Source organism: Trichomycterus rosablanca, chromosome 23, assembly GCF_030014385.1.
Source record: "Trichomycterus rosablanca isolate fTriRos1 chromosome 23, fTriRos1.hap1, whole genome shotgun sequence".
NCBI classification, from domain to species: Eukaryota; Metazoa; Chordata; class Actinopteri; order Siluriformes; family Trichomycteridae; genus Trichomycterus; species Trichomycterus rosablanca.
In genome coordinates this window covers 15,177,685-15,205,265 of record NC_086010.1, presented here as the reverse complement: position 1 = coordinate 15,205,265, position 27,581 = coordinate 15,177,685, and the positions used below count along the sequence as shown (strand labels likewise).

The 27,581-nt window shown below is 44.9% G+C and overlaps 1 protein-coding gene across 1 annotated transcript in view; it reads left to right on the top strand.

Moving 5' to 3' along the window:
- pola1 (polymerase (DNA directed), alpha 1) overlaps positions 1-27,581 on the top strand; it is a 78,379-nt gene that overhangs the window by 17,270 nt on the left and 33,528 nt on the right. Inside the window, exons 26-33 of the mRNA XM_062985781.1 lie at positions 12,012-12,044; positions 12,318-12,410; positions 12,493-12,698; positions 14,911-15,043; positions 15,158-15,289; positions 15,862-16,036; positions 19,038-19,219; positions 26,499-26,630. Of these exons, the coding sequence (XP_062841851.1) occupies positions 12,012-12,044; positions 12,318-12,410; positions 12,493-12,698; positions 14,911-15,043; positions 15,158-15,289; positions 15,862-16,036; positions 19,038-19,219; positions 26,499-26,630 (1,086 nt within the window). The remainder of the gene's footprint in view (positions 1-12,011; positions 12,045-12,317; positions 12,411-12,492; positions 12,699-14,910; positions 15,044-15,157; positions 15,290-15,861; positions 16,037-19,037; positions 19,220-26,498; positions 26,631-27,581) is intronic.

The following is a 27,581-nucleotide window of genomic DNA, read 5'->3' as shown; positions in this document are numbered from 1 at the left end:
CTTTAATTGGCTAATAAATGTGCACTTAAGACAGCTGTTGCTATTACATGTCTAATCAGGCATCACAAGCTTGTGACATGTTATTACCCATGAATGAGTAATAAGCAAACATCAAGACCAGTAAATAAAAGAGGCTTAATTTATTTTTAAGCTGCTATATTTCGAGCACGTAGTGGTTTTCGAGGCCCGTCAGTGGCGAGCGAGTGGACAGGATCCGGGCAACTCGTAACACAAACGGTTGGGAAGCTGGCCGGTGTTGAGCCACTCCGCTAATGCTAATACGCAGCTCTCAGTCGGGCTCCATGGCACAAAATTACTTTAATTACTCCCATTATGATACGCGCTCACTGCTGTCAGCTGCCGTCGTGATGGGATTTTTTCTCCCTCGCGCTTTTTTGAACTGCCAGCTAAACCATGTTCATTTGAAATGAATCAGAGTGATGTTAAAGAGATATTCTTGGCACCGTTCACGGCCCTAAATAAAAACCGACCAAATTTATGTGGATCTTGATTATTCGTGCATGCTTTTACATGGTTTTGCACTTTTCTTAGTATTTTACATGTTTACATGTAATAAAAACGGGTTTTATTTATTCTTGGGGACTGAAACAAATAGCTTGAACAATCATTCACCGCACCACTGGCCCTGTGTCCGATAGAAACAGTTAGTCTTGTCTACGCTGGTGGGGAGGCTGGACGGGGTTTCTCCTATCTGCCTTAATACCCAGATCCTTTTGATTGGTGTAGAGAGGGTTGAAAAGTGATGCTCATGTGGAGATTAGCTGTACGTTGCTCAATGTCCATTTTATTAGCTCCACTTACCATATAGAAGCACTTTGTAGTTTTACAATTACTGACTGTAGTTCATCTGTTTCTCTGCATGCTTTGTTAGCCCCCTTTCATGCTGTTCTATAATGGTCAGGACCCCCACAGAGCAGGTATTATTGGGGTGGTGGGTCATTCTCAGCACCGCAGCGACGCTGACATGGTGGTGGTGTGTTAGTGTGTGTTGTGCTGGTACGAGTGGAGTTTTTAAATACCGTGTCCACTCACTGTCCACTCTTAGACACTCCTACCTAGTCGGTCCACCTTGTAGATGTAAAGTCAGAGACGATCGCTCATCTTCTAGACCTTCATCGGTGGTCACGGGGCGCTGTTGGCTGGATATATTTTTGCTTGGTGGACTATTCTCAGTCCAGCAGTGACAGTGAGGTGTTTAAAAACTCCATCAGCGCTGCTGTGTCTGAACCACTCATACCAGCACAACACACACTAACGCACCACCACCATGTCAGTATCACTGCAGTGCTTAGAATGATCCACCACCTAAATAATACCTGCTCTAGGGTGGGCCTGGGAGAGTCCTGACCATTAAAGAACAGCATGAAAGGGGGCTAACGAAGCATTCAGAGAAACAGATGGAGTACAGTCAGTAATTGTAGAACTACAAAGTGCTTCTATGGTAGGTGGAGCTGATTTAAATGGACAGTGAGTGTAGAAACAAGGAGGTGGCTGATCAGTCTATTTTGTCCATGATTTTTACCGCGACCCAGGCAACACAAAGTCACGAACTTTATAAAAATGGTGGCAATCTGGTCCCACTGGGGTTTACAAGATGTAACGTGAAGCCTCCACAAGGGGGCGCACTAGTACAAGTTAATTTCCTGTCATACTGGTTATTTTTCCCTAGTATATTAGACTGTTGTGTTGGCTTGGTGGGTAGCACTGTCGCCTCACAGCAAGGTTCACTTACTAGGTGGAGCGATTTGGGTCCGTTCTGTGTGGTTTGCATGTTCTCCCCGGGAGCTCCGGTTTCCGCCCACAGTCCAAACTTGACATTAAACCGAAGTGTGTAAAACATGACGTTTAAAAGTCCTAACAATTGTATAAATAAGTCTCTAGCACTACCTAAAGATGTCACCGAATGGCGCCGGCGAGCAGGATTCAAGGGTGGAAAAATGAGGAAGTCCCCTTCGAGCCTGCCAGCCAGCGTTCCTCCGGCGCAGCGTTTCGATGAACGGAAGCGAACAGTCGCCGCGAGCACTCCGACCTTTCCGAGGAAACATTTGTTCCGTCCTGACCCCTGCGCCAACCCGGAATGCGGAGTATGGTGTGGCACAGGGCTCAGTGTTACACGCGGAGAGCTCTGCCGTGATTAATGCGCCTCTGTTATATTTCGGGACCTTTGTGCCGGGCCCGTGTGAAGTACAGGGCTGCGGCTGGACGTGGGGTGGGGGGGTTAAACGGAGGAAGCTTTTATGATTTCTGCGACACCGAGCTGCTGATGGTCGCGGAACGTCAGTCAGCTCGACCTCTGCTCTGGCCTTGGTCTGCTCCGAGGGTGTTAAAGTAAGGGGAAAATGATCCCCATTATTGTGTGCTGTAAAACCTGACGATCCTGGCGTCTCGACGAAGGCTCATTTGACTCGTGTCCAGCTGATATGGAAGATATATGACCGGGGTAACGACGGCCTCTTTGGCACGCTGGGATCTCGTACTCGGAACCACGAATGTCATTTTTAACCTTCCTGGAATAAAGCGTAAGCGGCGACCCCGCCCCTCCGGCTTTATTATCGCGTGCACAGTTTGTCCCCTGGACTTTAGAGGATTTTCTCCTGATATTACTGGACTTAACAAATAGTCACAGGAGTGTCAATCTGGTCAGCTTTATTTAGACCGGCTTGATGAGTCCATCAATTTACAGCCGTACAATGAGTGTAATGATGTAGCGTGCTTATTTGGGGGGTGCCGATTTTATTATTTGTTGTTCAGTACACATTTAGATTTTACATGGAACAAGGGAGCAAGTACACCGATCAGCCATAATAGACCACTGAAGTCGTGTCGTCCACGCCATGTTGTTATGCCCATACTTGGTAACCCGGGTCTAAGAGAAATTTTGAATGGGGAAAAATGAATGGAGAATTCGAAAATTGCCTCTCTCGCATCCTGTAGCCATAAAAAATGTTCCAAATCGGTTACGTTTTGTTTTATGGAGGTTCTTCTGTCTATTATCACTGGATCCTCTGAATTACGAAGTCGTTAAAAAGTCAAAATATAGCCGCTCAGGTGGCGCAGCGGTAAAAAGAGACGCGCTTCAACCAGGGCTGGATTCTGAGAAGCGTGGTATCGAATCCAGCCTTGCTTTACCGGTTCGAAGCTGAGTGGCTATATGAGCAACGATTGGCCGGTTGCTCATATGGGGGGTGGGACAAAGAACCGGATGTGGGTCTCTCTCTGTCAGAATGCGATTGCGTTCTCTGCCGGCTGATTGGAGGCGCTTACACAGAGATGAGAGAGGGTGCCCTTAGGGTGTGTCTCTCCGCATGCAACGCTGGGTGGCGCCAAACTCGTCAATGTGTGGGTGGCAAAGATGCATCTGGCTGCTGCTCGTGTTTCGGAGGGGATACGGGTTAGCTTCAATCACCTCCGTCAGGGCAGGGTTCGGCATAGCCAGAGAGGAAGCACGATGCTAACTGAACAATTGGATGCGCTAAAAAAGGGGAGAAAAGGGGGTAAAAAATAAATAAATAAATATCGCTACATGTAAGCTAATGCTACTGCGCACTGAGTTGACGTCACTAGACTGGAAGCCTCTTAAATGAGCGCACGAAGCAGCGCGATTCACCGGTGTAACAGTGCAGTGATATTCACAAGTTTTACTTTATATTTTTAGTAGCTAGCTACATTAAAGTACTGTAGAAAGCGAGGATGGTCGGGTGTTACGCCTTTGGTTGCACTCAACAAACGCGGGCTGCTCATTCCGTCGATTCGATTGGTGTAGTTCAATGACGTCTAATTAATGCGCAGTAGCGTTAGCTTTCGTGTAACATTATTAGTATTACGACCCTTTAAAAACCTCGTAATTTATAGGGTCTCCAAATATGGGCGTAACTAGGACTACAGAATGACGCACGACTTCACCCCCTTGTTTCTACACACACTGTCCATATTATAAGCTCCACTTACCATATATGAGCACTTTGTAGTTCTACAATTACTGACTGTGTGTACTTTTTAACCTCCTTTCATGCTGTTCTTCAATGGTCAGGACCCCCACAGGACCACCACAGAGCAGGTATTATTTGGGTATTGGATCATTCTCAGCACTGCAGTGACACTGACATGGTTGGTTGTGTTAGTGTGTGTTGTGCTGGACTTTTTAAACACCTCACCGTCACTGCTGGACTGAGAATAGTCCACCAACCAAAAATATCCAGCCAACAGCGCCCCGTGTGCAGCGTTTTGTGACCACTGATGATGGTTTACAAGATGACCGACTCAAACAGCAGCAATAGATGAGCGATCGTCTCTGACTTTACATCTACAAGGTGGACAAACTAGCTAGGAGTGGACAGAGAGTGGACACTGTATTTAAAAACTCCAGCAGCGCTGCTGTGTCTGATCCACTCATACCAGCACAACACACACTAACACACCACCACCACGTCAGTGTCACTGCAGTGCTGAGGATGATCCACTTCATGAACCATCAGTCAAATTGATCGAAGCTTAGTTGACATATAGGTCTTGCCGGGTGTCCAACAGGCATATGTTGATGCACATGCTGCCTCTGCTGGCTGGTCGAGGACGTTGCACGAGTGCTGTTCTTCATACACTGTACGGTCAGATGAAATGGAAGAGGAGTCGGAATTGGGAAAATGGGACATTTTATTAATCGAATCTATTTTTATACCCAGTACAGAATGATGTGAGACAGTGTACTATTCCATGTTCCCAACTATTTGTGGAACCGGTCCTGCCTTAATGCCCTTTGGCGCACGTGAGGGAACAGGATCTGATTAATATGTTTGTCTTGGGCTGCCGAGTTTATGCAGGCCGGAGAATGCAGTGATCTTTTGTGCGGCGTTTATACCCCGCTCTAGGGTCGGGTTCCACCTAACCTTCCTCTCCGGCAGCGCCAGCCTCCGGCGATTTCAGGCGGTTGTGTTAAATCAGACGGGGGATTTGTGCAGACATTCGACTCCTGGCCTGGAGTCGAGGTTCCATTAGACAAGTGCTGTGGAATCCGGCTTTTCCAGGTCTGCTTATAGTAGCGTCGTGTCCGTGCGCCGCGGGTTCGCATGACGTCGGCTATACGAGGTGTACATACACTAGGTGTTTACGACGCTGCTCATTCGTCTGTTATGTCTACGTTGTTTAGCGTCTATACGAGTGCAGGATAGAGTGACGACAGCAGGCGTAGATCAACCTGACGGTTCCGGGTGACTCGGGCTATTTCAAGCGGACGACTGTCATCCCCAAAATGCATTTCACAGCCTGCTTTTCAAAACGATCGTCACCAGATACTTTTCATTTACAGGGTTTTTAATGGCCCACTGAGGATTAAAATGCCTGCCGGGGTGGAAACAATAGACCCGAGGGGCTGAGAATGAGTTCTGGACATTAATGGGTTTTATTGCATTACTGACCTGGTGTGGTCGTAATCGTTTTCGTAAGTGCTTTGGTTAGGTGTGCTGGAGGGCATCGGAACCAGATGCGTCCACTGACTGACAATCCAGTCTGTCCAGTTGGAGCTCTGTTCTTTTCACTGGCTTTCTGTAGCTGCCCACATTCAGTTCAAAAACGGACCAGCTCCAAGCTACCCTAGAGCAGGGCTTTTACGACCCTGGGTCGCGATCATTAGGTGGGTGACTGAAGAGGGTCACAACATGTGTGCAATAGCTAAACACTTCTTTTCAGCTGCACTAGGTGGGTTCATATGGATATCCGTATCGTGCACGGAGAGTCACACCCTGATCCCATTATCCCCCGTATATATATATACCCTGGGTCACGATCTTTAGGGTGGGTGACTGACGAGGGTCACACACACGCCCCCTCCAACATGTGTGCAATAGCTAAATACTTCTTTACAGTTGCACTAAGTGGGTTCATATGGATATCCGTATCGTGCACGGAGAGTCACACCCTGATGCCATTATCCCCCGTATATATATATACCCTGGGTCGCGATCTTTAGGTGGGTGACTGACGAGGGTCACACACCCCCTCCAACATGTGTGCAATAGCAAAACACTTCTTTTCAGCTGCACTAGGTGGGTTCATATGGATATCCGTATCGTGCACGGAGAGTCACACCCTGATCCCATTATCCCCCGTATATATATACCCTGGGTCGCGATCTTTAGGTGGGTGACTGAAGAGGGTTACACACACGCCCCCTCCAACATGTGTGCAATAGCTAAACACTTCTTTACAGTTGCACTAAGTGGGTTCATATGGATATCCGTATCGTGCACGGAGAGTCACACCCTGATCCCATTATCCCCCGTATATATGCAAGCGGCATTGATCATCCAGCAGACCCCCGCTCCGAGTTGAGAAGAACAAAGCTAACCCACGTCCCCTCTGACACGCGGGCAGCAGCCGTATGCATTTTTTTCACCCACGTTAAGCGAGTACATATATATGCGAATCAGCCTTGTGTACGGAGAGACACACCCTGATCCGCACTCTCTCCCCGCCTCTGTGCAGGCGGCATCAGTCAGCCAGCAGAGGTTGCTATCCGGCTTAACACCCCACCCCTATATGAACAACAGGCCAATCGTTGTTCATGTGGCCGCTCAGCCCAGCCAGCAGGCAGAGCTAATATTCGATACGATGTATTCGAGATCCCAGCTCTGGTGTGCTAGCGTGTGTTTTTACAGCTGCGCCACCTGAGCGGCTAGATATATTTATTATTAATTCAGATTTACACTATTCATCAACAAAGGTTCGAGACTTAAGAGCGACTTCAGAACTCCATGTTACACTCTGAAGGTTATTGGTCAGTCAGCCAAGAGGAAGCATCAACCCAACTCGATCCTCCCTGCCGGTGCTGCTGTGCAATCCAGCCTGCGATTCACCGACCTGTTTAATTACAGACTGGATCAGTCACCGCTGCATTTCCACCTCAGCTGAGGATCGTCTTCCGTTACCGGCCCAAGATCCTCGTCCTAAGTTGCATCTTTAGAGCCGATTGCTATTTCAGTGGAGCAGCCATAACATTAAAACCACCTCCTTGTTTCTACACTCACTGTCCATTTTATCAGCTCCACTTACCATATAGAAGCACTTTCTTCAATGGTCAGGACCACCACAGGACCACTACAGAGTAGGTATTATTTGGGTGGTGGATCATTCTCAGCACTGCAGTGACACTGACCACACATGGTGGTGGTGTGTTAGTGTGTGTTGTGCTGGTATGAGTAGATAAGACACAGTCACTGCTGGACTGAGAATATTCCACCAACCAAAAATATCCAGCCAACAGCGCCACGTAGGCAGCGTCCTGTGACCACGGATGAAGGTCTAGAAGACGACCGACTCAAACGGCAACAATAGATGATCGATCGTCTCCGACTTTACATCTACAAGGTGGACCAACTAAGTAGGAGTGTCTAATAGAGTGGACAGTGAGTGGACACAGTGTTTAAAAACTCATACCAGCACAACACACACTAACACACCACCACCATGTCAATGCAGTGCTGAGAATGATCCACCACCTAAATAATACCTGCTCTGTGGGGGTCCTGACCACTGAAGAACAGGGTGAAAGCAGGTTAAAAAAGCATGTAGAGGAACAGATGGACTACAGTCAGTAATTGTAGAACTGCAAAGTGCTTCTATATGGTAAGTGGAGCCGATAAGACAGTGATTGTAGAAACAATATAGGGCCAGTGATAGCTCAGTGGTTAAGGTACTAGACTAGTAAACAGAAGGTTGCCGGTTCAAGCCCCGCCACCACCAAGTTGCCACTGTTGGGTCCCTGAGCAAGGCCCTTAACCCTCAATTGCTCATCGTGTTCCGCTCATTGTGTAAGTCGCTTTGGATAAAAGCGTCTGCTAAATGCTGAAAATGAAAATGTATATATATATACTGTGTGTATATATATATATATATATATATATATATATATATATATATATATATATGTGTATATATATATATATATATATATTAGGGCTGTCGAAGTTAACGCGATAATAACGCATTAACGCAATCTCAATTTAACGCGATTTTAAAAAAATAGTGCCGTTAACGCAGATTCTAGTTCATGTTGAGACTTGACTGGTAGAACAAACGTTTTAATGTCGGACTTGCCACCGTTGTTCATTTGCGGTTTGTTAAAATAATATAACTGAGCATCGTAGGGATGCACTTGCATAATAAAGAAATAAATACACGCTATATTCACAAGTTGTCGGGAGCAAAACACTTTATTAACTTAATCTGTTACGGCACTGAATACCGGAGTCAAGCACGCTGATCCATGAACTATGGAAGCCCCAAAAGGGTCAAAACACACTCACTTCGTGTAGAAACGTCCACTTTTCACATTTCACTTAAAAAACCTTGTTTTCTATAACATTTACACAGATTTTATTTAATGCGATTAATCGCGATTAACTATATGAAATTCTGAGATTAATCGCGATTAAAATTTTTAATCGTTTGACAGCCCTAATATATATATATATTAGGGCTGTCGAAGTTAACGCGATAATAACGCATTAACGCGTTCTCAATTTAACGCGATTTAAAAAAATTGTGCCGTTAACGCAAATTCTAGTTCATGTTGAGACTTGACTGGTAGAACCAACGTTTTAATGTCGGACTTGCCACCGTTGTTCATTTGCGGTTTGTTAAAATAATATAACTGAGCGTCGTAGGGATGCACTTGCATAATAAAGAAATAAATACACGGTATATTCACAAGTTGTCGGGAGCAAAACACTTTATTAACTTAATCTGTTACGGCACTGAATACCGGAGTCAAGCACGCTAGTCCATGAACTATGGAAGTCCCAAAGGGTCAAAACACGCTCACTTCGTGTAGAAACGTCCATCAAACCATTGTCACGATACAAGCACAGAAAAGTCTGTTATAATAACTACGCCTTATCCCACCTAAAGCACCGCTGATCTACAATGTTTGCTGATGGAGAAATTCTAACCTACAATCTGACATTTATACGAAGTCAAGGGTCTCTGCTGGATAGTATTACTGCCTAGTATGTGAGTGAATAAAACTCCCTTACAGTTTTCTCTTGTCCCATCAGTTTTTAACATGAGTACATTTAGCATAAAATGTGTTCACCATTTTAATGGTAACATTTCACTTAAAAAAACCTTGTTTTCTATAACATTTACACAGATTTTATTTAATGCGATTAATCGCGATTAACTATATGAAATTCTGAGATTAATCGCGATTAAAAAATTTAATCGTTTGACAGCCCTAATATATATATATATATATATATAGAGAAATAAATTGTATATTCGCAGCACAGACTACACAGAGATGATCACGTGTGTAGAGAAGCACACTTTTCCATTGATTATGGAATCCCCAACAGGACAAAATGCACTCAATACGTAAACACACACATCAAACATTGTCAGCACACTACAGCACAGAAAAGTTTGTTACACTAGCAATCCTACGGCACTTTAGTTAGTAATCGGTTAGTCAAAATGTCCAAGATGTTGAAGTAAAGCAGCTAAAAACACGACTTGGCTAACTGAGTTTGGCCATGTTGATTGTTTGCTGTACTCTAGGCGGTACTGATCATCTATAAACAGTCGTCCGAAGCGATCGGAAGAATCGGTCAAATTCAGTATCTAATTTTAGCCCGCCCCTAATCCAAGCCACCCTTCCCGATTCTTAAAAACACCCGTCTTCGCTTTTGGCGAGGCTCAGCTGGCGCGGGCAGACCGTGGATACGAGGCTCCCCGCGGCGCTGTGTTTAGTCAGACCTGTGATGTGTCGGCTGGTATGCGTTTAAAGATGAGCTCCCGCCCCGCACCATTCCCGAGCCGCGGTCAAATGACTCGTCTTTCACCGGCGTTGTCCCCCTTCTGTCTCCGTCTCGAGCCCGTCCCCGTTGTCATAACATGCCGACGGATAACGTGCGTTCGGGGGGGCGCACGCCGTCAACACTGCCAAGCAACCCCCTTCCCAAAAGCGAATTCTCACGCTTTTTGTTCTCGCTTTAACCACCGAACGAGTTGCGGAGCGGATTTATGAGCCGTGTCCGGCGGTCTCCGAGCGCTCATCAGCGCCGAGACGGATTATTCCGCTGACATGACGGCATTAAAACGAGGCATGTAACACGCGGCCGTAAACCGCTCCGCTGGGTTGCGAACTAACGAGCCGTTCCCCGCTCTAGCGTGTTCCGCGGGTGACCTTGGCTCTGTTCGCTAATGCGCAGGGCTGTTCTGTAATTACTCGAATCTGACCCCTCGCTTCCCCTCGGGAGGCATTCGGCACCTCATAAAGCATGCTTGGGGCCGCTCCGGTTTCAAGGAGTGGAGCCTGCGGGGCTCTGAAATAGCACCGTCCTTGTCCCTGACCGGGGATGAGTAGGGGTGTGGGTGTATGTGTGTAAAGCGTAAGATAAGCGCCGATGGCGGCGGCTCGCTCGATTGCTGTTGACAGGCTGCAGCCCGAGCCCCTTGCTCTGTCCGGCTTTAGACGATTGCCCTTATGCCCACCTGTCAGAGTCCCTCTAGCGTAGAGGTCACCCCTCACGCCTACCGCGTCCGAGTAATTACACGGCTTCTCAAACTTCCACCGTCTCACTTTTTTTTTTTACCACTGTTTATATCCTTTCTTCCCCTCGTTGGCGTTTTTTTTGTTTTGTTCCGTGACAGCTGCAGCTGACGTCGGTTTGGATCTACAGCTGGACACCCCTCCCTCCCGTTCTCTCAGTGGCACGCTCGCTCTCTCCGTCATGCAGGCCACCGGTGATTAAGGCCATTAGGCGTTATTATGACTCGGCTGGTGTGTGGGTTTGGAGCCCCATTTCGGTGCGGCTAATAGCCCTCTTAGCCAATTATCCTCCATTTAAAAGCAAATCACCAAGGCTTTTTCTTTTCCCCATTGCTAAGTGTTGAATTACTAAATAGATTTGCTAATTAAATTCTTTGTGCGCGCCGCTCGTCGCTACGCCGCTTTCCAGCAAGCGTACGTTCGTGGATGTACGCCGGTTTCACTCCGTCGTGTGATTAACAGTCGATTGTTGGAGAAGTGATGATCGACTTGTGTATGCTGGACAATGTCCTGAAAATCAGGCCTTGTCTGTAATGGTTCGGATATTTTGGCAGCTTTTTTCTCCGAGCCCTTAAATCTGTATTTCCGGGGGGCGTCCAGGTGGCACGGCGGAATAATCCCCTAGCTCCCGGATTTGAATCTCGGCTCTGCTACCGGTCGGCTGGGCGCCCTCCGGCAGACAAAGTTGGCCTCCAGTCTGCTGGGTGGGAAAGACCGGGCTAAGGGGAGCTAAGCGGCGTTATCAACGCTATGTAAGGACCTTGGTTGCCCAGGGCGCCTGTACGGAAAGTGGAGGAGAGCAGCGATCGGGGCGTGGCTCTCCGCCTTGTGTATGCTGGACAATGTCCTAAAAAATCAGGCCTTGCAAAACGCTGTCTGTAATGGTTCGGGTATTTTGGCAGCTTGTTTCTCCGAGCCCTTATATCTGTATTTCCGGGGGCGCCCAGGTGGCACGGCGGAATAATCCACTAGCACACCAGCTGAGCTCGAATCTCAGCTCTGCTACCGGTCGGCTGGGTACCTTCTAGCAGGCACAGTTGGCCTCCAGTCTGCTGGGTGGAAAAGACCGGACTAAGGAGTGGGGTTATCAACACTGTGTAAGGACCTCTCAGGGAGACTGTGTGTCAGGCGAATATACACCCTCCTTGGACTCCGCCAGGGTCCCCAGTAGGGATGTAACGATGCACCACAAAACAGTTAATAACCGATTCAAAAGTCACACGATTCAAACCGGGTCGAGATGTAAAATGAATCGATATTTGCTTTAAACAGCAGAGGGCACTGGCGCTATATGCCTGGTTGCCAGGTTCGAGCTTTTCCAGCCAAATTGGGCTTAATTTAAAATTAAATAATAAAAAAAAAATCGTATTTTAAATCATTTAAAATAAAATGTTTGATCTAGCATTTGATCTTTATGCCGTTGACCCTTTTGTATTGTCTTTTTCAGATCCTAATGCATACCAAGGACATGGTTCAAAAGGTGAGTGCCAGTACATATTGAAAGTTAGAACGTTAGAAACTAGAAATCAAAAGATCATTGGTTCAAACCCCTCTGCTGCCAGGTTGTTACTCTTGGTTCCTTAAGCAAGACCCTTAACCCTCAATTACTCAGACTGTGTTCTGTCAGTATTGCAAGTCACTTTGGATAAAGGTTTCTACCAGATGCCAAATATGTAAAATGATTGGTTGCCTACTTGTGCCCCTGGTGATCTACCACAACTTTGCGAGTACATTCATGACGTCTTGCTTGCAGATGAACCTGGACGTGATCTACGGAGACACCGACTCCATTATGATCAACACCAACAGCTCCAACCTGGAGGAGGTCTTCAAACTGGGCAACAAGGTAGCTTTGGTAGCATTTCCACTCACCCCTCTGTGTACGTTCACCGAACCACTGTTGTTTTAATCAGACCGTGTGTGTTTAGGTTAAGAGCGAGGTGAACAAACTGTACAAGCTGCTGGAGCTCGACATTGACGGCGTGTTCAAGTCACTGCTGCTGCTGAAAAAGAAAAAGTACGCCGCCCTGGTGGTGGAGTCGCACGGAGAGGGCCGCTACACCACCAAACAGGAGCTCAAAGGCCTGGACATTGTCCGCAGGGACTGGTGTGATCTCGCCAAGGAGTGCGGCAAGTCAGTGCTCCTCGTCGATCCTTAGTTTCTAATATTGTGTCATTAATTGTTATATTAAAACGTGAAGTTGGAAGAATCGAATCTCGCCAGGCGAATCAATATGTGAAGTTAGAAGAATCGAATCTCGCCAGGTGAATCAATATGTGAAGTTGGAAGAATCGAATCTCGCCAGGCGAATCAATATGTGAAGTTAGAAGAATCGAATCTCGCCAGGTGAATCAATATGTGAAGTTAGAAGAATCGAATCTCGCGAGGTGAATCAAAACGAAGTTAGAAGAATCAAATCTCGCCAGGTGAATCAAAACGTGAAGTTAGAGGAATCAAATCTCACCAGGTGAATCAAAACGTGAAGTTAAAAGAATCGAATCTCACCAGTTGAATCAATATGTGAAGTTAAAAGAGTCGAATCTCGCCAGGTGAATCAAAACGGGAAGTTAGAGGAATCAAATCTCACCAGGTGAATCAAAACGTGAAGTTAAAAGAATCAAATCTCACCAGTTGAATCAATATGTGAAGTTAAAAGAGTCGAATCTCGCCAGGTGAATCAAAACGTGAAGTTAGAGGAATCAAATCTCACCAGGTGAATCAAAACGTGAAGTTAAAAGAATCGAATCTCGCCAGGTGAATCAAAACGTGAAGTTAGAAGAATCAAATCTCACCAGGTGAATCAAAATGTCAAGTTAAAAGAATCGAATCTCACCAAGTTGCCACTGTTGGGTCCCTGAGCAAGAATCGAATCTCGCTAGTTGAATCAAAACGTACCGATGTGTATTATTAAATTGCTGAGCACGTCTCTGTATTCATGTTTTTTTTTTAGCTATGTGAAGGTGAATCAAAACGTGAAGTTAAAAGAATCGAATCTCGCCAGGCGAATCAAAACGTGAAGTTTGAAGAATCGAATCTCGCCAAGTGAATCAAAACGTAAAGGTAGAAGAATCGAATCTCGCCAGGTGAATCAAAACGAGAAGTTAAAAGAATCGAATCTCGCCAGGTGAATCAAAACGTGAAGTTAGAAGAATCGAATCTCGCCAGGTGAATCAAAACGGGAAGTTAGAAGAATCGAATCTCGCCAGGTGAATCAAAACGTGAAGTTTGAAGAATCGAATTTCGCCAAGTGAATCAAAACGTAAAGGTAGAAGAATCGAATCTCGCCAGGTGAATCAAAACGTGAAGTTTGAAGAATCGAATCTCGCCAAGTGAATCAAAACGTAAAGGTAGAAGAATCGAATCTCGCCAGGTGAATCAAAACGAGAAGTTAAAAGAATCGAATCTCGCCAGGCGAATCAAAACGGGAAGTTAAAAGAATCGAATCTCGCCAGGTGAATCAAAACGGGAAGTTAGAAGAATCGAATCTCGCCAGGTGAATCAAAACGTGAAGTTTGAAGAATCGAATCTCGCCAAGTGAATCAAAACGTAAAGGTAGAAGAATCGAATCTCGCCAGGTGAATCAAAACGTGAAGTTAAAAGAATCGAATCTCGCCAGGCGAATCAAAACGTGAAGTTAGAAGAATCAAATCTCGCCAGGTGAATCAAAACGTGAAGTTAGAAGAATCGAATCTCGCCAGGCGAATCAAAACGTGAAGTTAGAAGAATCAAATCTCGCCAGGTGAATCAAAACGTGAAGTTAGAAGAATCGAATCTCGCCAGGCGAATCAAAACGTGAAGTTAGAAGAATCAAATCTCGCCAGGTGAATCAAAACGTGAAGTTTGAAGAATCGAATCTTGCCAGGTGAATCAAAACGTGAAGTTAGAAGAATCGAATCTCGCCAGGTGAATCAAAACGGGAAGTTTGAAGAATCGAATCTCGCCAAGTGAATCAAAACGTAAAGGTAGAAGAATCAAATCTCACCAGGTGAATCAAAACGTAAAGTTAGAAGAATCAAATCTTGCCAGCTGAATCAAAATGTGAAGTCTGAAGAATCGAATCTCGCCAGGTGAATCTAAATGTGAAGTTAAAAGAATCGAATCTCGCCAGGTGAATCAAAATGTGAAGTTAAAAGAATCGAATCTCGCCAGGTGAATCAAAACGTGAAGTTAAAAGAATCGAATCTCGCCAGGCGAATCAAAATGTCAAGTTAAAAGAATCGAATCTCACCAAGTTGCCACTGTTGGGTCCCTGAGCAAGAATCGAATCTCGCTAGTTGAATCAAAACGTACCGATGTGTATTATTAAATTGCTGAGCACGTCTCTGTATTCATGTTTTTTTTTTAGCTACGTCATTGGTCAGATTCTGTCTGACCAGAACCGCGACACCATTCTGGAGAACATTCAGCAGCACCTCATAGAAATGGGGGAGAAAGTGGCCAACGGCAGCGTCCCTCTAAACATGTTCGAGATCCACAAGGTAGCTCCTCTTCCTACCATGGAAAGCTAAATCGTTATTAAACATAGCGACATAGCGACAGATCTGATTTCAGTTGGCTGTTGGACTTTGTTCTTGTGTGCGTGTGTCCATCAGGCTTTGACCAAAGACCCTCAGGACTACCCAGACAAGAAGAGCCTCCCCCACGTCCACGTCGCCCTCTGGATCAACTCTCAAGGAGGCCGGAAGGTCAAAGCGGGCGACACGGTTTCCTACATCATCTGTCAGGTATCCATCTAGCTTTTATTAACCACGCCTATTAACCACGCCCATCTAGCTTTTATTAACCACGCCCATCTAGCTTTTATTAACCACGCCCATCTAGCTTTTACTAACCACGCCCATCTAGCTTTTACTAACCACGCCCATCTAGCTTTTACTAACCACGCCCATCTAGCTTTTACTAACCACGCCCATCTAGCTTTTATTAACCACGCCCATCTAGCTTTTACTAACCACGCCCATCTAGCTTTTACTAACCACGCCCATCTAGCTTTTACTAACCACGCCCATCTAGCTTTTATTAACCACGCCCATCTAGCTTTTATTAACCACGCCCATCTAGCTTTTACTAACCACGCCCATCTAGCTTTTACTAACCACGCCCATCTAGCTTTTACTAACCACGCCCATCTAGCTTTTATTAACCACGCCCATCTAGCTTTTACTAACCACGCCCATCTAGCTTTTACTAACCACGCCCATCTAGCTTTTATTAACCACGCCCATCTAGCTTTTATTAACCACGCCCATATTCTCGGTGTGTTTTGTTTAATTTATCGTTTATTTTAACGTCGCAGGACGGTTCGAACCTGGCAGCCAGTCAGAGAGCCTACGCTCCGGAGCAGCTGCAGAAGCAACCGGGCCTGACCCTGGACACTCAGTACTACCTCTCGCAGCAAGTTCACCCCGTGGTGGGGCGCATATGCGAACCCATCGAGGGTATCGACACCGTACTCATCGCTACTTGGCTGGGTGAGATCTACATCTTATATAGACGAATTGTAGGTATACGATTACTGACTGTAGACTGTCTGTTGCTCTGGTCATCCTGTCATTCCTGTGTTCATTTGGTCAAAAAGTATCCCCACTGACCAGATGTTTGGGCGATGATGAAATCAAATTTTAGCTGTGCTGACGACCCGGGCCGGGTGTGTGTCTGACAGACGTGTGGGGGAGGTGGTCATGTAGAGCCTAGCGTGACTCTCCATACGAGTTGTACAGAGCAACGCACAGTACCCTCACTGACCAGATGTTTGGGCGATGATGAAATCAAATCATAGCTGTGCTTACGACCCATCCGGGTATCCGACAGACGTGTGTAGAGGGGGGGGGGGTGTCATGTAAAGCCTAGCGTGTCTCTCCAAACGAGTTGTACACAAAGCAACACACAGTACCCTCACTGACCAGATGTTTGGGCGATAATGAAAGCTGTGCTGACGACCAAGCCGGGCATCCGACAGACGTGTGTGTGTTTGTGTGTGTGTGTGTGTGTGTGGGGGGGGGGGGGGGTCTTGTAGAGCCTAGTGTGACTCTCCATGCGCAACACAGTTGATTAAGTGTACAGAGCAACACACAGTATCCCCACTGACCAGATGTTTGGCCAATGATGTATGGACATTATAGTGTGTATTCTGCTATGAGCCTAGTAGGTGCAGCAGGGTTGTTGGGATTTAAAAACTCGTACTGCACAAAGTGTGTTAATCCTTGGTGTTTCTTATCAGCGGACACTGTCATCTGTACACTTCATCACGAGGTTTTCGGACACACCCTGGGTATTGCGTGATCCTCCGTACTCTGGTGTTCTAGTATCTGTCTGAAGGGGGGGGGGGGGTACAAGCGGCAGGGGAATCGTCACAGGGAATCTGGGCTGAATGAGGGTGCAATTTAAACACTCCAGAAAAACAGTGCAAAAAACAATAACTGCCATAACTGCCGTTATGGTTATTGTTTTGCATACCATGATCGAATACAGTGAGCTCATATGGGCGTGCAGGTTCTGGCTGCCCCGTGTGTTCTTTGACCCTGCATTGAGGTTCCTGCATGTCTTCCTGCAGATGGCAGCAGCTCCCGAGTCTCCGGTTCTGCCGCTTAATCCCAGTAGCCTTGCAGTCAACACTTTATTTATTTACTCACTTAGCCAAATTACTCAGGGGGACGTCGGCTGTTTTTCCCATGCTCTAACAGTGTTCGCCGTCACCTGGGAATATTAAGTGGATGTTCAGCTGCCACCTCTTAATGATTTGATGATCTCAGCTGCCTTGGAAATATCTGAGCTCTTTTTTCTTTCTTTTTTTATTCGCACCCCGCCTCTGTGCAAAATGTTTATTATTAACGTCACCTCATGCCTTACCAGACATCCCAAGTTGCAAAAACTCATTTCAGGGAGGTACCTCCGGACCCAGACCCCAGCCCCCCCCCCCCCCCCCCCCCCCCCCCCCCCCCCCCCCCCCCCCCCCCACCCACACACACACACACACACACACACACACTAAAAAAACCTCTCGCACACACCTAAGCATATGCGTGATAACAGAACTTTTAGGAGCTGCTAACTGAGCTACTAAGCTAACTGTTCGAAACAAACACATTAATGTGTACTACATAGTGCACCAGATAGTGTTAAGATAATAGATTATTGTTCCCTACATAGTGCACTAGATTGTATATTAGAAAAGAATTGAAGTTCCTTACTTAGTGCACTAGATAGTATATCAGATAACGGATTTATGTTCCCTACATAATGCACTACATTGTATATCAGATCACGGATTTATGTTCCCTACATAGTGCACTAGATTGTATATCAGATAACGGATTTATGTTCCCTACATAGTGCACTAGATTGTATATCAGAAAATAATTTATGTTCCTTACTTAGTGCACTAGGTAGTGAATTAGACAATTGGTTTATGTTCCCTACACAGTGCACTAGATTGTATATCAGATCACGGATTTATGTTCCCTGCATAGTGCACTAGATGGTATATCAGATCACGGATTTATGTTCCCTACATAGTGCACTAGATAGTGTATTACATAATTAATTATGTTCCCTACACAGTGCACTAGATTGTATATCGGATAACGGATTTATGTTCCCTACATAGTGCACTAGATTGTATATCAGATAACGGATTTATGTTCCCTACATAGTGCACTAGACAGTATATTAGACAACTGATTTATGTTCCCTACACAGTGCAGTAGATTGTATATCAGAAAATAATTTATGTTCCCTACTTAGTGCACTAGATAGTGTACTAGATAATAGATTTATGTTTCTTACATAATGCTTTAGGTAGCGTATTATTTAATGGATTTATGTTCCCTACGTAGTGCACTAGATAGTGAATTAGACAATTGGTTTATGTTCCCTACACAGTGCACTAGATTGTATATCAGATCACGGATTTATGTTCCCTACATAGTGCACTAGATAGTATTTTAGATATGAATTTATGTTCCCTTCATAGTGCACTAGATAGTGAATTAGACACTTGATTTATGTTCCCTACACAGTGCGCTAGATTGTATAACAGATTTAATATACGATCAGGAATAAAGTCTGTGTCGCCTGCGTGCGCGTTTGTGTCGCTCTTGGCCGCTCGTTCTAGATTCCGGGAGATTTGATCTGACTTGGGGGCATCAGGGAGCCGCTATGTATATGCGGGAGACTCCCGGAACTTCCGGGAGACTTGGGATGTCTGCCTTACTCATAACCGCGCCTCTCCCGGCCATTCCTCTTTTTAAATTTCTTCTCTTTCCTTATATACGACAATCAAACGTGGTTTATTTCTCATTATTAAAGAAATAGAAGCTGTTATGGAGGAAACACTTTGGCTGGGCATTAAATTTATATTTCAAACTCACTCCATATGTTCAGGATCGGCCGAGACGTGCGTTTGCGTATGGAGGAAAGCTGAGTATTGACAGTCACGTGTATTTATGTTCCTGTCGCACCTCTGTCCTCCAGGTCTGGACCCCACTCAGTTCCGCGCCCAGCAGAGGCAGCAGCGAGAGGAGGAATCCGACAGTTTCGTCGGCGTCCCGGCTCAGCTGACGGACGAGGAACGCTACCGAGACTGCGAGAGGTTTGCCTTCGCCTGTCCCGACTGCGGGACCGAGAACATTTACGACAGCGCGTTTGAGGGAACGGTGAGTAACACGTCATCAGTCAAGTGTGTCGTTGTTTCCTATAGACCACTGAAGTCGTGTCGTCATATTGTAGTCCACGCCATGTTGTTATGCCCATATTTGGTAACCCGGGTCTAAGAGAAATTTTGAATGGGGAAAAATGAATGGAGATTTCGAAAAATTGCCTCTCGCATCCTGTAGTCATAAAAAAATTTCCAGAGCGGTTACGTTTCGTTTTATAGAGAATCTTATCTCAAATTATGAATATTAGGGATGTCCCGATCCGATCAAGGCATTTTTTAACTGATCGGAATCGGCTTTACTAAACCCGATCCTAATCCCGATCTTTTGTTTTACGTCAGCATGTCCGCTGTGTGGAAATAGTTTGAATTGGAAAGCAAAACAAGTCCAACAGCGAAGTGTAACGTCTGCAATGCGAGCGTTTCGCGAGGCGGTGGGAGCAGAGCTGCGTTCATTACTGTAGAATTTTACAGTATTATCGGCCGATGGCCGATAGCCGATTCCGATCGGGGGGGGGGGGGGGGGGGGGGGGATTTAGCAGTAAATAAAGTAAATTAACTTAAAAAGAGCCTCACAGTGAAGATAAACCGGAGCCGTGCGTGTGTGTGTTTGTGCCTTTAGAAGAGACGCTTTGTTCACAGTATCGCTATAAGTGATTCATTGATTCATGAGTCGATTCGTTTTATGTGAAGCGTAAGTTTCTCTTCTCAGTTATCTCTCCGTGTTTACTGTTATTAATTAAATGTTGTGGTTTTAAATAAACACCAGCTACTACAGAACATTGTGTGACTCTCTTACATTAAAAAGCTTCATTAAACTGCTATTACCACAGATCTGTAACCGAGTCAGACTCGTTCCGTCTAAGGAGCTAAAAGTTTAGCAGATGATCCTGAACTAACGAATTTGGTAATGAATAAACTTTTGCCTCTGATTGGCTCTGTAACGTTTTCTGTTCTCATCTACATCACAAGCAAGAACCGCTCACGATTTACCAAAGTGAACCAGGAGTTTATATAACGTGCTGATGGAATCGACTCAGATGTGACCGGATTGAATTTTCTTTTTAAAGTAAATATTACAATCAGCAAAATTACATCGTATGTATGATGCACAACGTTAATGATGTTATTTTAGGTCATGAAGAGCTTTCACGATGGTTTCTGTACGATTGTTGACGAATTTTGATGCCATGGTTGGTGCTTCGTAGCTCAAAGTCTGGATCGATCCACTGAGCTGTTAAGCTTAACGTGATCTTTATATATCACACGATCGGATCGGCTACTTTTAGGAGATATCGGCCGATCGCCGATAGCATATTTTGATAAAAAATCGGCCGATACCGATTAATAGCCGATCGATCGTCCCATCTCTAGTATATTCACATATTGTCGGGAGCAGAACACTTTATTAACTTCTTCTGTTACGGTACCGAATAGCGGACAGCTAGAGTCAAGCACGCGATTCCATGCACTATGGAAGCCCCAAAGGGTCAAAACGCACTCACTTCGCATAGAAACGTCCATCAAACCATTGTCACAATACAAGCACTTTAAGAACTGGCTTTCCTTCATAACAAAAGAGCCTTTCCATTTTATTTTGGTATTCAGGTTTTACTGTAATGCTTTTAAGTAACTTTTTTTCTTATATTCAAGTTAAGCTGCTACACAGATTTCTGCTCATTTTTAGTGTATCACTGCATTAAGCAGATTTTTTTTCTTCGAATGTAAAGTTGAAAGTAAAACTAATTATCTCACTCATTTTGATTGATTTTGTAAAAATACTAAACATTAAGCAATAGCTTGGATGCAGCATTTTTCCCTTCAGCACTGCAGAGCTGTTTAGTTGTTAAACATATACACTGGATTAATTTGAATAACTGTAATGTACTTGAAGTGTGAACAGTGTTATCCAGACAATATCTAGAAAATACAAGTATCGGTTTGAGACTCGGTATCGGATCGGGATCAGAATGAATAATCGGGATCGGTATCGGGAACAAAAAACCGTGATCGGGACATCCCTAATGAATATCGCTACATGTAAGCTAATGCTGCTGCGCACTGAGTTGACGTCACTAGACTGGAAGCCTCTTAAATAACCGCACGAAGCAGCGGGATTCACCGGTGTAACAGTGCAGTGATGTTCACAAGTTTTACTTTATATTTTTAGTAGCTAGCTACATTAAAGTAGAAAGCGAGGATGGTCGGGTGTTACGCCTTTGGTTGTACTCAACAAAAGCGAGCCGCCGGTTGGTGAGTTCAGTGACGCCTAATTAATGCGCAGTAGCGTTAGCTTTCGTGTAGCGTTATTAGTCTTACGATCCTTTAAAAACCTCGTAATTCAGAGGATCCAGTGATGTACAGGAGAAAAACTTACACAGGACAAAACGTACAGAGTTCTGAACATGTTTATTCAGCACAGGATGCGTTAGAGCCGATTTTTTTTTTTCTACAGGAAATGTGACTTAGACCCGGGTCTCCAAATATGGCCATAACGAGGACTACAGAATGACGCACGACTTCAGTGGTCTATGGAGTGTGGCACCGTGCACTCAATTTTTGCACTTTCAGTGCCGCTCCAAGTTCACCTGACTGAACTGCGACCCAGTTTGCCGCTGACGTTTTCAAAGCGCCTCCGATGAGACGAACTGTTTGATATGACACGGTAAAAGCCACTCGGCCGATACGATCGGAACATCGCTTAATGTGACTTATTGTATTAAAACAACGAGCGAGGAATTCCATTGGTGGAGAAAACTTAATAGTAATATCGTTGTAGTATAGCATAGCATTAATAACGGTAGGGGATTGGTCTGGATGCTAGTTCGTTTTCTCAAGGATTTAAGTTTATTTTTCTAAATCCAACTTATCGATCGTAAAGGACTCGAGTGCATGGGGTTCAAGCGCCCAAATCCAAGTCTTATGGGTGCTAATAACAGACGAAATTGTCCCTCTCCAAGAGAGGAGAGGTCAGATGTTGTTTCCACATCAACTCCAGCATCATGAGTGGTGGAGAAACATATACAGTAGAGTATAGTGTGATCCACCACATGCGGTACAATTGTCGGAATCCACCGGTGTGGCTGGTGTCACACATGTCCGAGAGGGTCGGACCTACCTGGTCTGTGGCGCATCCTGTCTGTGGACACCCTAGCGCTGAAAGGCTTGCACGTTAGACCGCTGGGCAACCCGAATGCCCCAGTGTGGCTGGTGCGGTGTAGGTACCCCATACCCATGGATATAATTGGTATAACTGGGCCCTCATAATGCCCCTCATAACCTGCCAGTCTGTATTATACCAATGTGCCCTTACATATCAGTATAAGTAGGAGGAGTTTGCTGACGGTTAGGTTTTGACACCATACCCTATGCACTATGGGAACTGACTGTAAACAATAGTATTAGCAACAATAGGACAGTTTCGGTTTGCACGCACTGTGGTTTTTGTGGTCCTAAATTTTACTCTAGCCCTATTTCAGTGATTTTATTTTATTTTATTGCTTGTCCATGGTGGGGATTGTACGGCAACCTGGCAACCTTCAAACCTGCGCAGAGCTACAACTGCCCAGCTGATCAGTTATGTTTGAATATGGCGCTCATATTTTCCTCACGCCTCAATAGCTCTGTAACTATTCAATCTATCCATGATCTATAACCCGCTTGGGTACGCTTGGTGCCTGGCCGAGAGTGGTTGCCAAATTTAGCACGGGTGCTCGAGTACAGTACGGGTCACTTAGCTACGGAAACACTTGCTAAGAGTGGAATCGAGTACATAGGGCATCGTGTAATGGAAATGGAACATTAAATATTCATATCTATCAGCCATACAGGATCACATGTCCCATGTTTTTTGGTCAATGCAAAATAAAACACCGGTTCCTGGATTTTTCCACCCGGACGCTCAAATCAGACGCCTCGACATCATCGTGGATCCCTGGAGCCCTCGGACCCCACTTTGATTTCCATTGCTCTGAAGTAGGTATTAACACACCGGTCACTCCCTTATTTTTAGCACTCTGATAGAAGTGTTTGGGGTTTTTTGGCATGGCTATCTAGTCATGCCCTCCAGCTTGCGGTCCAGCTGTCTCATTCCATGCCGAGGTCAAGCGGACGAGGGAGCGGGAGGCTTATCTAGCGCTAATTAAGAGTACCGCTAACACACGCTGCAGCGGCGTACAGCTTACTCTCGTCTTTCGGGAACTCATAAAAAGCAGCGCGCGCTCCTCATCAGCCGTGTTCGCAACCCTACCAGCCAGGAACCTACATCTTGAAGATGGTAAAGATTTACCCAAGCACATTGATTTACCATCATGGGTTATAAATGGAAAAGCTGTGTGTAGTCTGCAGTACCTTTCTCTTATAAACACTTTCTCACACACACACACACACTGTCCACCTCACATCCACGGATGCCCGAGCCGCACTGATAAGACCATGTAATAATTAGGAGCGCGGTATTTCAGAGCACGGGCGTAGGAGGATGAAAGGAAGAGCGCCGAGGAAAGCCTTGACTCTCGGACAGGCAGAGCAGGGCCGCAGCGAGCGCTCTTATCAGAATCGGCCGCACGGAGAGGGAGGACGGGAACAGGAATGCAAACACACTTTCCTGGAGCAGACGGAGCCCGCAGGGAGGAAAAAGTATTTGCGTAGAAGCGCTGTACCTCTCAAAGTGCTATTCAATGATGGAGGTAAACATCATAAATGGCCTAATGGTTTACAGCGACTACCGGCGGTCCGGACAAACAGTAACCACACACTTCTGGCCGGTCATAAACCAAAGCCGAGCGCAGGTCTCGACTGGAGAAGGAACGTTTGCGTGATGTGTAATGATGATGCATTAATGCCCCCCCAAGTTGTGCTTATTTGGCTTGTTTGAGCTGCAATGGCGACAACAGACAGCAATAAAGAGCTGAAGTGATTTCCACCTTCTGTTTGATCATCAGTGTTCCCCGACCATATCTTGACAGGACCGTCGCCGGCTTAACACGCAGCCAGACAATCACTAAGTGTGACTTTATTGTTAACCGTTTTATTGATTTCATGATTAATAGGTGTTCTTGAGGAAGCGTGGACGAAGCTAGAATCAAATCTTCTAGCATTAGGGCGCATTCACATGAGAAGCAGCAAAACCGCTTTTGTGCCAGCTGTTTCGTTGTTTCGTATAGAGCGTGGCACCGTGCACTTTTGCCGTGTGGGGCTCGCGATTTTTTGCACTTGCCGTGGTGCTCAAACTTCACCTCAAACTGGGTTAGAGTTCAAAGCGCCTCCAATGAGACAAACTGTTTTATATGACGTGGTAAAAGTGACTCAGCCAGTACGAACAATGCCTTACGTTACTTATTATTCTTAATGAATAATGACCAGTAATAATTAAGAGTGGTTTAGTGTTTCTATTTTTTAATACGATGGTTCTTCAAAAAGTTTCTGCACTTTTTTAACTCTATTAAGAATTTCAAAAACAAATGACATCACTTTTCGACGTAGTCTTCTTCTGATGCATTTTTCCAAGCGTCGTACCAACTTTTTAAGGCCGTCTGCAAAAACTGGTTTTGGTTGAGCGTGTAGCCACTGATGCACCGCTGCTTTCACATCATCATCACGTGAAAATCTTCTTCCCCTTGAAGCTTCTTTGAGCGTCTAAAAAGGTGGAAATCGGACACGATCAATTACTACTCCTCTCTACGCTTCCAACCAAAATATAAAAGTCCGGAATCTTTCTGAAGATCCCTCGTACATTAAACCACGTACATTAGTATAGTCTGTTAGCAGTGGAAGATCTAATTATTGTACTTGACAGTTTAACTATAAACATTGACAGTACATACATTTTAAAGCTGCCTTATTATAAAGATGAACATACGTATCCATAGCAACCATAATGTAAAAGATAGTGAAGGTGATGGTCTAAAGCAGGGGTGTCAAACTCACGGCCCGCGGGCCAGATCCGGCCCGCCACGTCATTTAATGTGGCCCGCGAGAGCTTAAACGACTGTACGATTGTTGTGATGGTTCGAGTCGTTACAGAGACGCAGTTATAATTTAATAGGACACCTGCGCCTTTAAGCCTTTAACTGGTGACATCGTAGTCACGGCAACTAACTTTGACCTTCGCTGAGAAGCCATGTGACTTTTACGGCAAAAGAACGCGGGTAGTAATGTAAACAATAATAATAAATATAAATAATTATCTTGTAATATATTACCAAAGCATCGTCTGTAAGTAGTGGCGTTTATATTCTCAGTTGTTTGTAAATGATTAGTGAGTATATCACAGCGTTTTAGTTACAAATTTACCGTAATTAAATACAATTGTTACCGTTACTATAGCAATTAGTATCTTTACACAAAATGCTAACTCGTTAGCGCTATTTTACGTTTGGTTAAATCTCATATTGTACCAGATGTAACACTTGACTACAGCTGTGTGCTTTTACTGTATTAAGTTCTTTATTGTTTTTATTGTTTGTATTTTTACTTCATTCTGGTGCACACAGTGTATCACACAGCTGGGAAGCAAATAAAACCGACTGTATTCTGAAGAGAGCTGTCTGTCTGTCTGTCTGTCTGTCTGTCTGAGCAAGGGGGATAAACTATTAGTGAGGGCAGAACAATTGTCTTAAAATACACTGTAAAATCCTACGTTAACTGCATCTCTCAAAACGCATGCTGATTTTGTGACCTGCAAAGTGACACAGCCCGCCAGTAGATGATGTTAAGAAATATTTACACATAATCCCAAAAAGAAGATAAGTAAGAAAATTAAGCAGAAGGAGAAAATGTAATGAAAATGAAAACAAGTTTGTGCTTCAGGAAGAGAAACCGGTGCATCTCTTGTGTTATGAGGCCGTGTCTGTGGTAAAGGAGGACAATATAAATGCAGAATTTAACCTCCAAGAAAAACAACAGACTGCAATCACAGCAGAATACGTTACAATCGGCCCTTTGAGGGCCACAATAATGCTGATGTGGCCCTCGGGGAAAATGAGTTTGACACCCCTGGTCTAAAGTTTTGTAAAGAAAACAAGTTTGCTCTTGTTAAATTGTCAGTTATGGAAGTATTTAAACTGTAAAAACCTGTATTAAATGTTGACATGTGGCCATTGCGTAAGCAACAATACGGCCGCCACACCCTCCTGAACTTGGCCGAAGTTACAGGAATCTGCTTTGCATCCTTAATTCCTTTTTCCGTTTCCATTGGCTGTTGTGTCCAAACATCTATCGATTGTAAAGCCGAATAAGAAGACATGTATACATACTAAATGTGAATGTGTTTGTTTCAGGGAAGCGTGATCGAACCGAGTCTGAGGCGCTGCTGTCAGATCTCCTGTAACGGGAGCCCGCTGCGGCACACCGTCCGAATCGGCAACAGACTGCTGCTGGACGTCCGACGCCACGTCCGGAAATACTACAGTGTAAGTGCTAACACACTCTGATTTTGCCTCACACTATACATGTAATATGCAGTTGTCAAGAAACGAAGCATTCTCACTCAACCGCAGGGCAGTAATCAGAAGGTTGCCGGGTCGAGCCCCACCGTCGCCAAGTTGCCACGGTTGGGTCCTTGAGCAAGACCCTCAACCCTCAGTTGCTCAGATTGTATATCGTCACAATTGGAAGTCGTTCTTGATAAAAGCGTCCACTGAATGCTGAACATGTAAATCTTGAGATTAGCAGTCATGTTATTTAAAACAAAATGTACAAAATGTTGAAGGTATAGGACTCCAACAGACCACAGCGAGAGCTCCTATCTTCAATTGGAGGAAACTTGGAGTTAAAATAGCAGGCTGTCATTATCAGATTAATCAAAAACCAAAAAGATAGGATATGCAATAAAACCTGGGCTTCCTCAGCCCATTAGATTGAATGCCGTGAGGCTAACTGTGCTAGCTTAGTAAGCGAAAACTGGGGTGAAGTAGTGCGTCTAATAATCTGCCTCCCAGTTAGGCAGTATGCAGCAAAGCAGCTGACTAGATTTTTGAACAGACCCAAAATGTATAAGGTATAGGATTCCAACGGACCACAGTGAGAGCTCTTATCTCCAAAAAAAGGGAAACTTAGAATTTAAAAAGCACTATATGAGATTATTCAAAATCATTACAGTTAATATTCACTTTTAATTCTCCTGAACTGTCAAAAATACAGTGTTTTTACTAAACAAATTAAATGTGCTCCAAAAATGTTGGGACAGAGGCGTGGTAACCTCCATGTTCCATCACCTTTCTTATTAATTACACTTTTTAATCAGTTGGGAACTAAGGATACTAATTGTTGCAGTTTTGCAAGTTCTCTGATTCTCTTCACGATGCCGTACGGTTTCAAAAGGACTGCAGGCAGGCCAGTCTAGCACACTATCACACTATCTA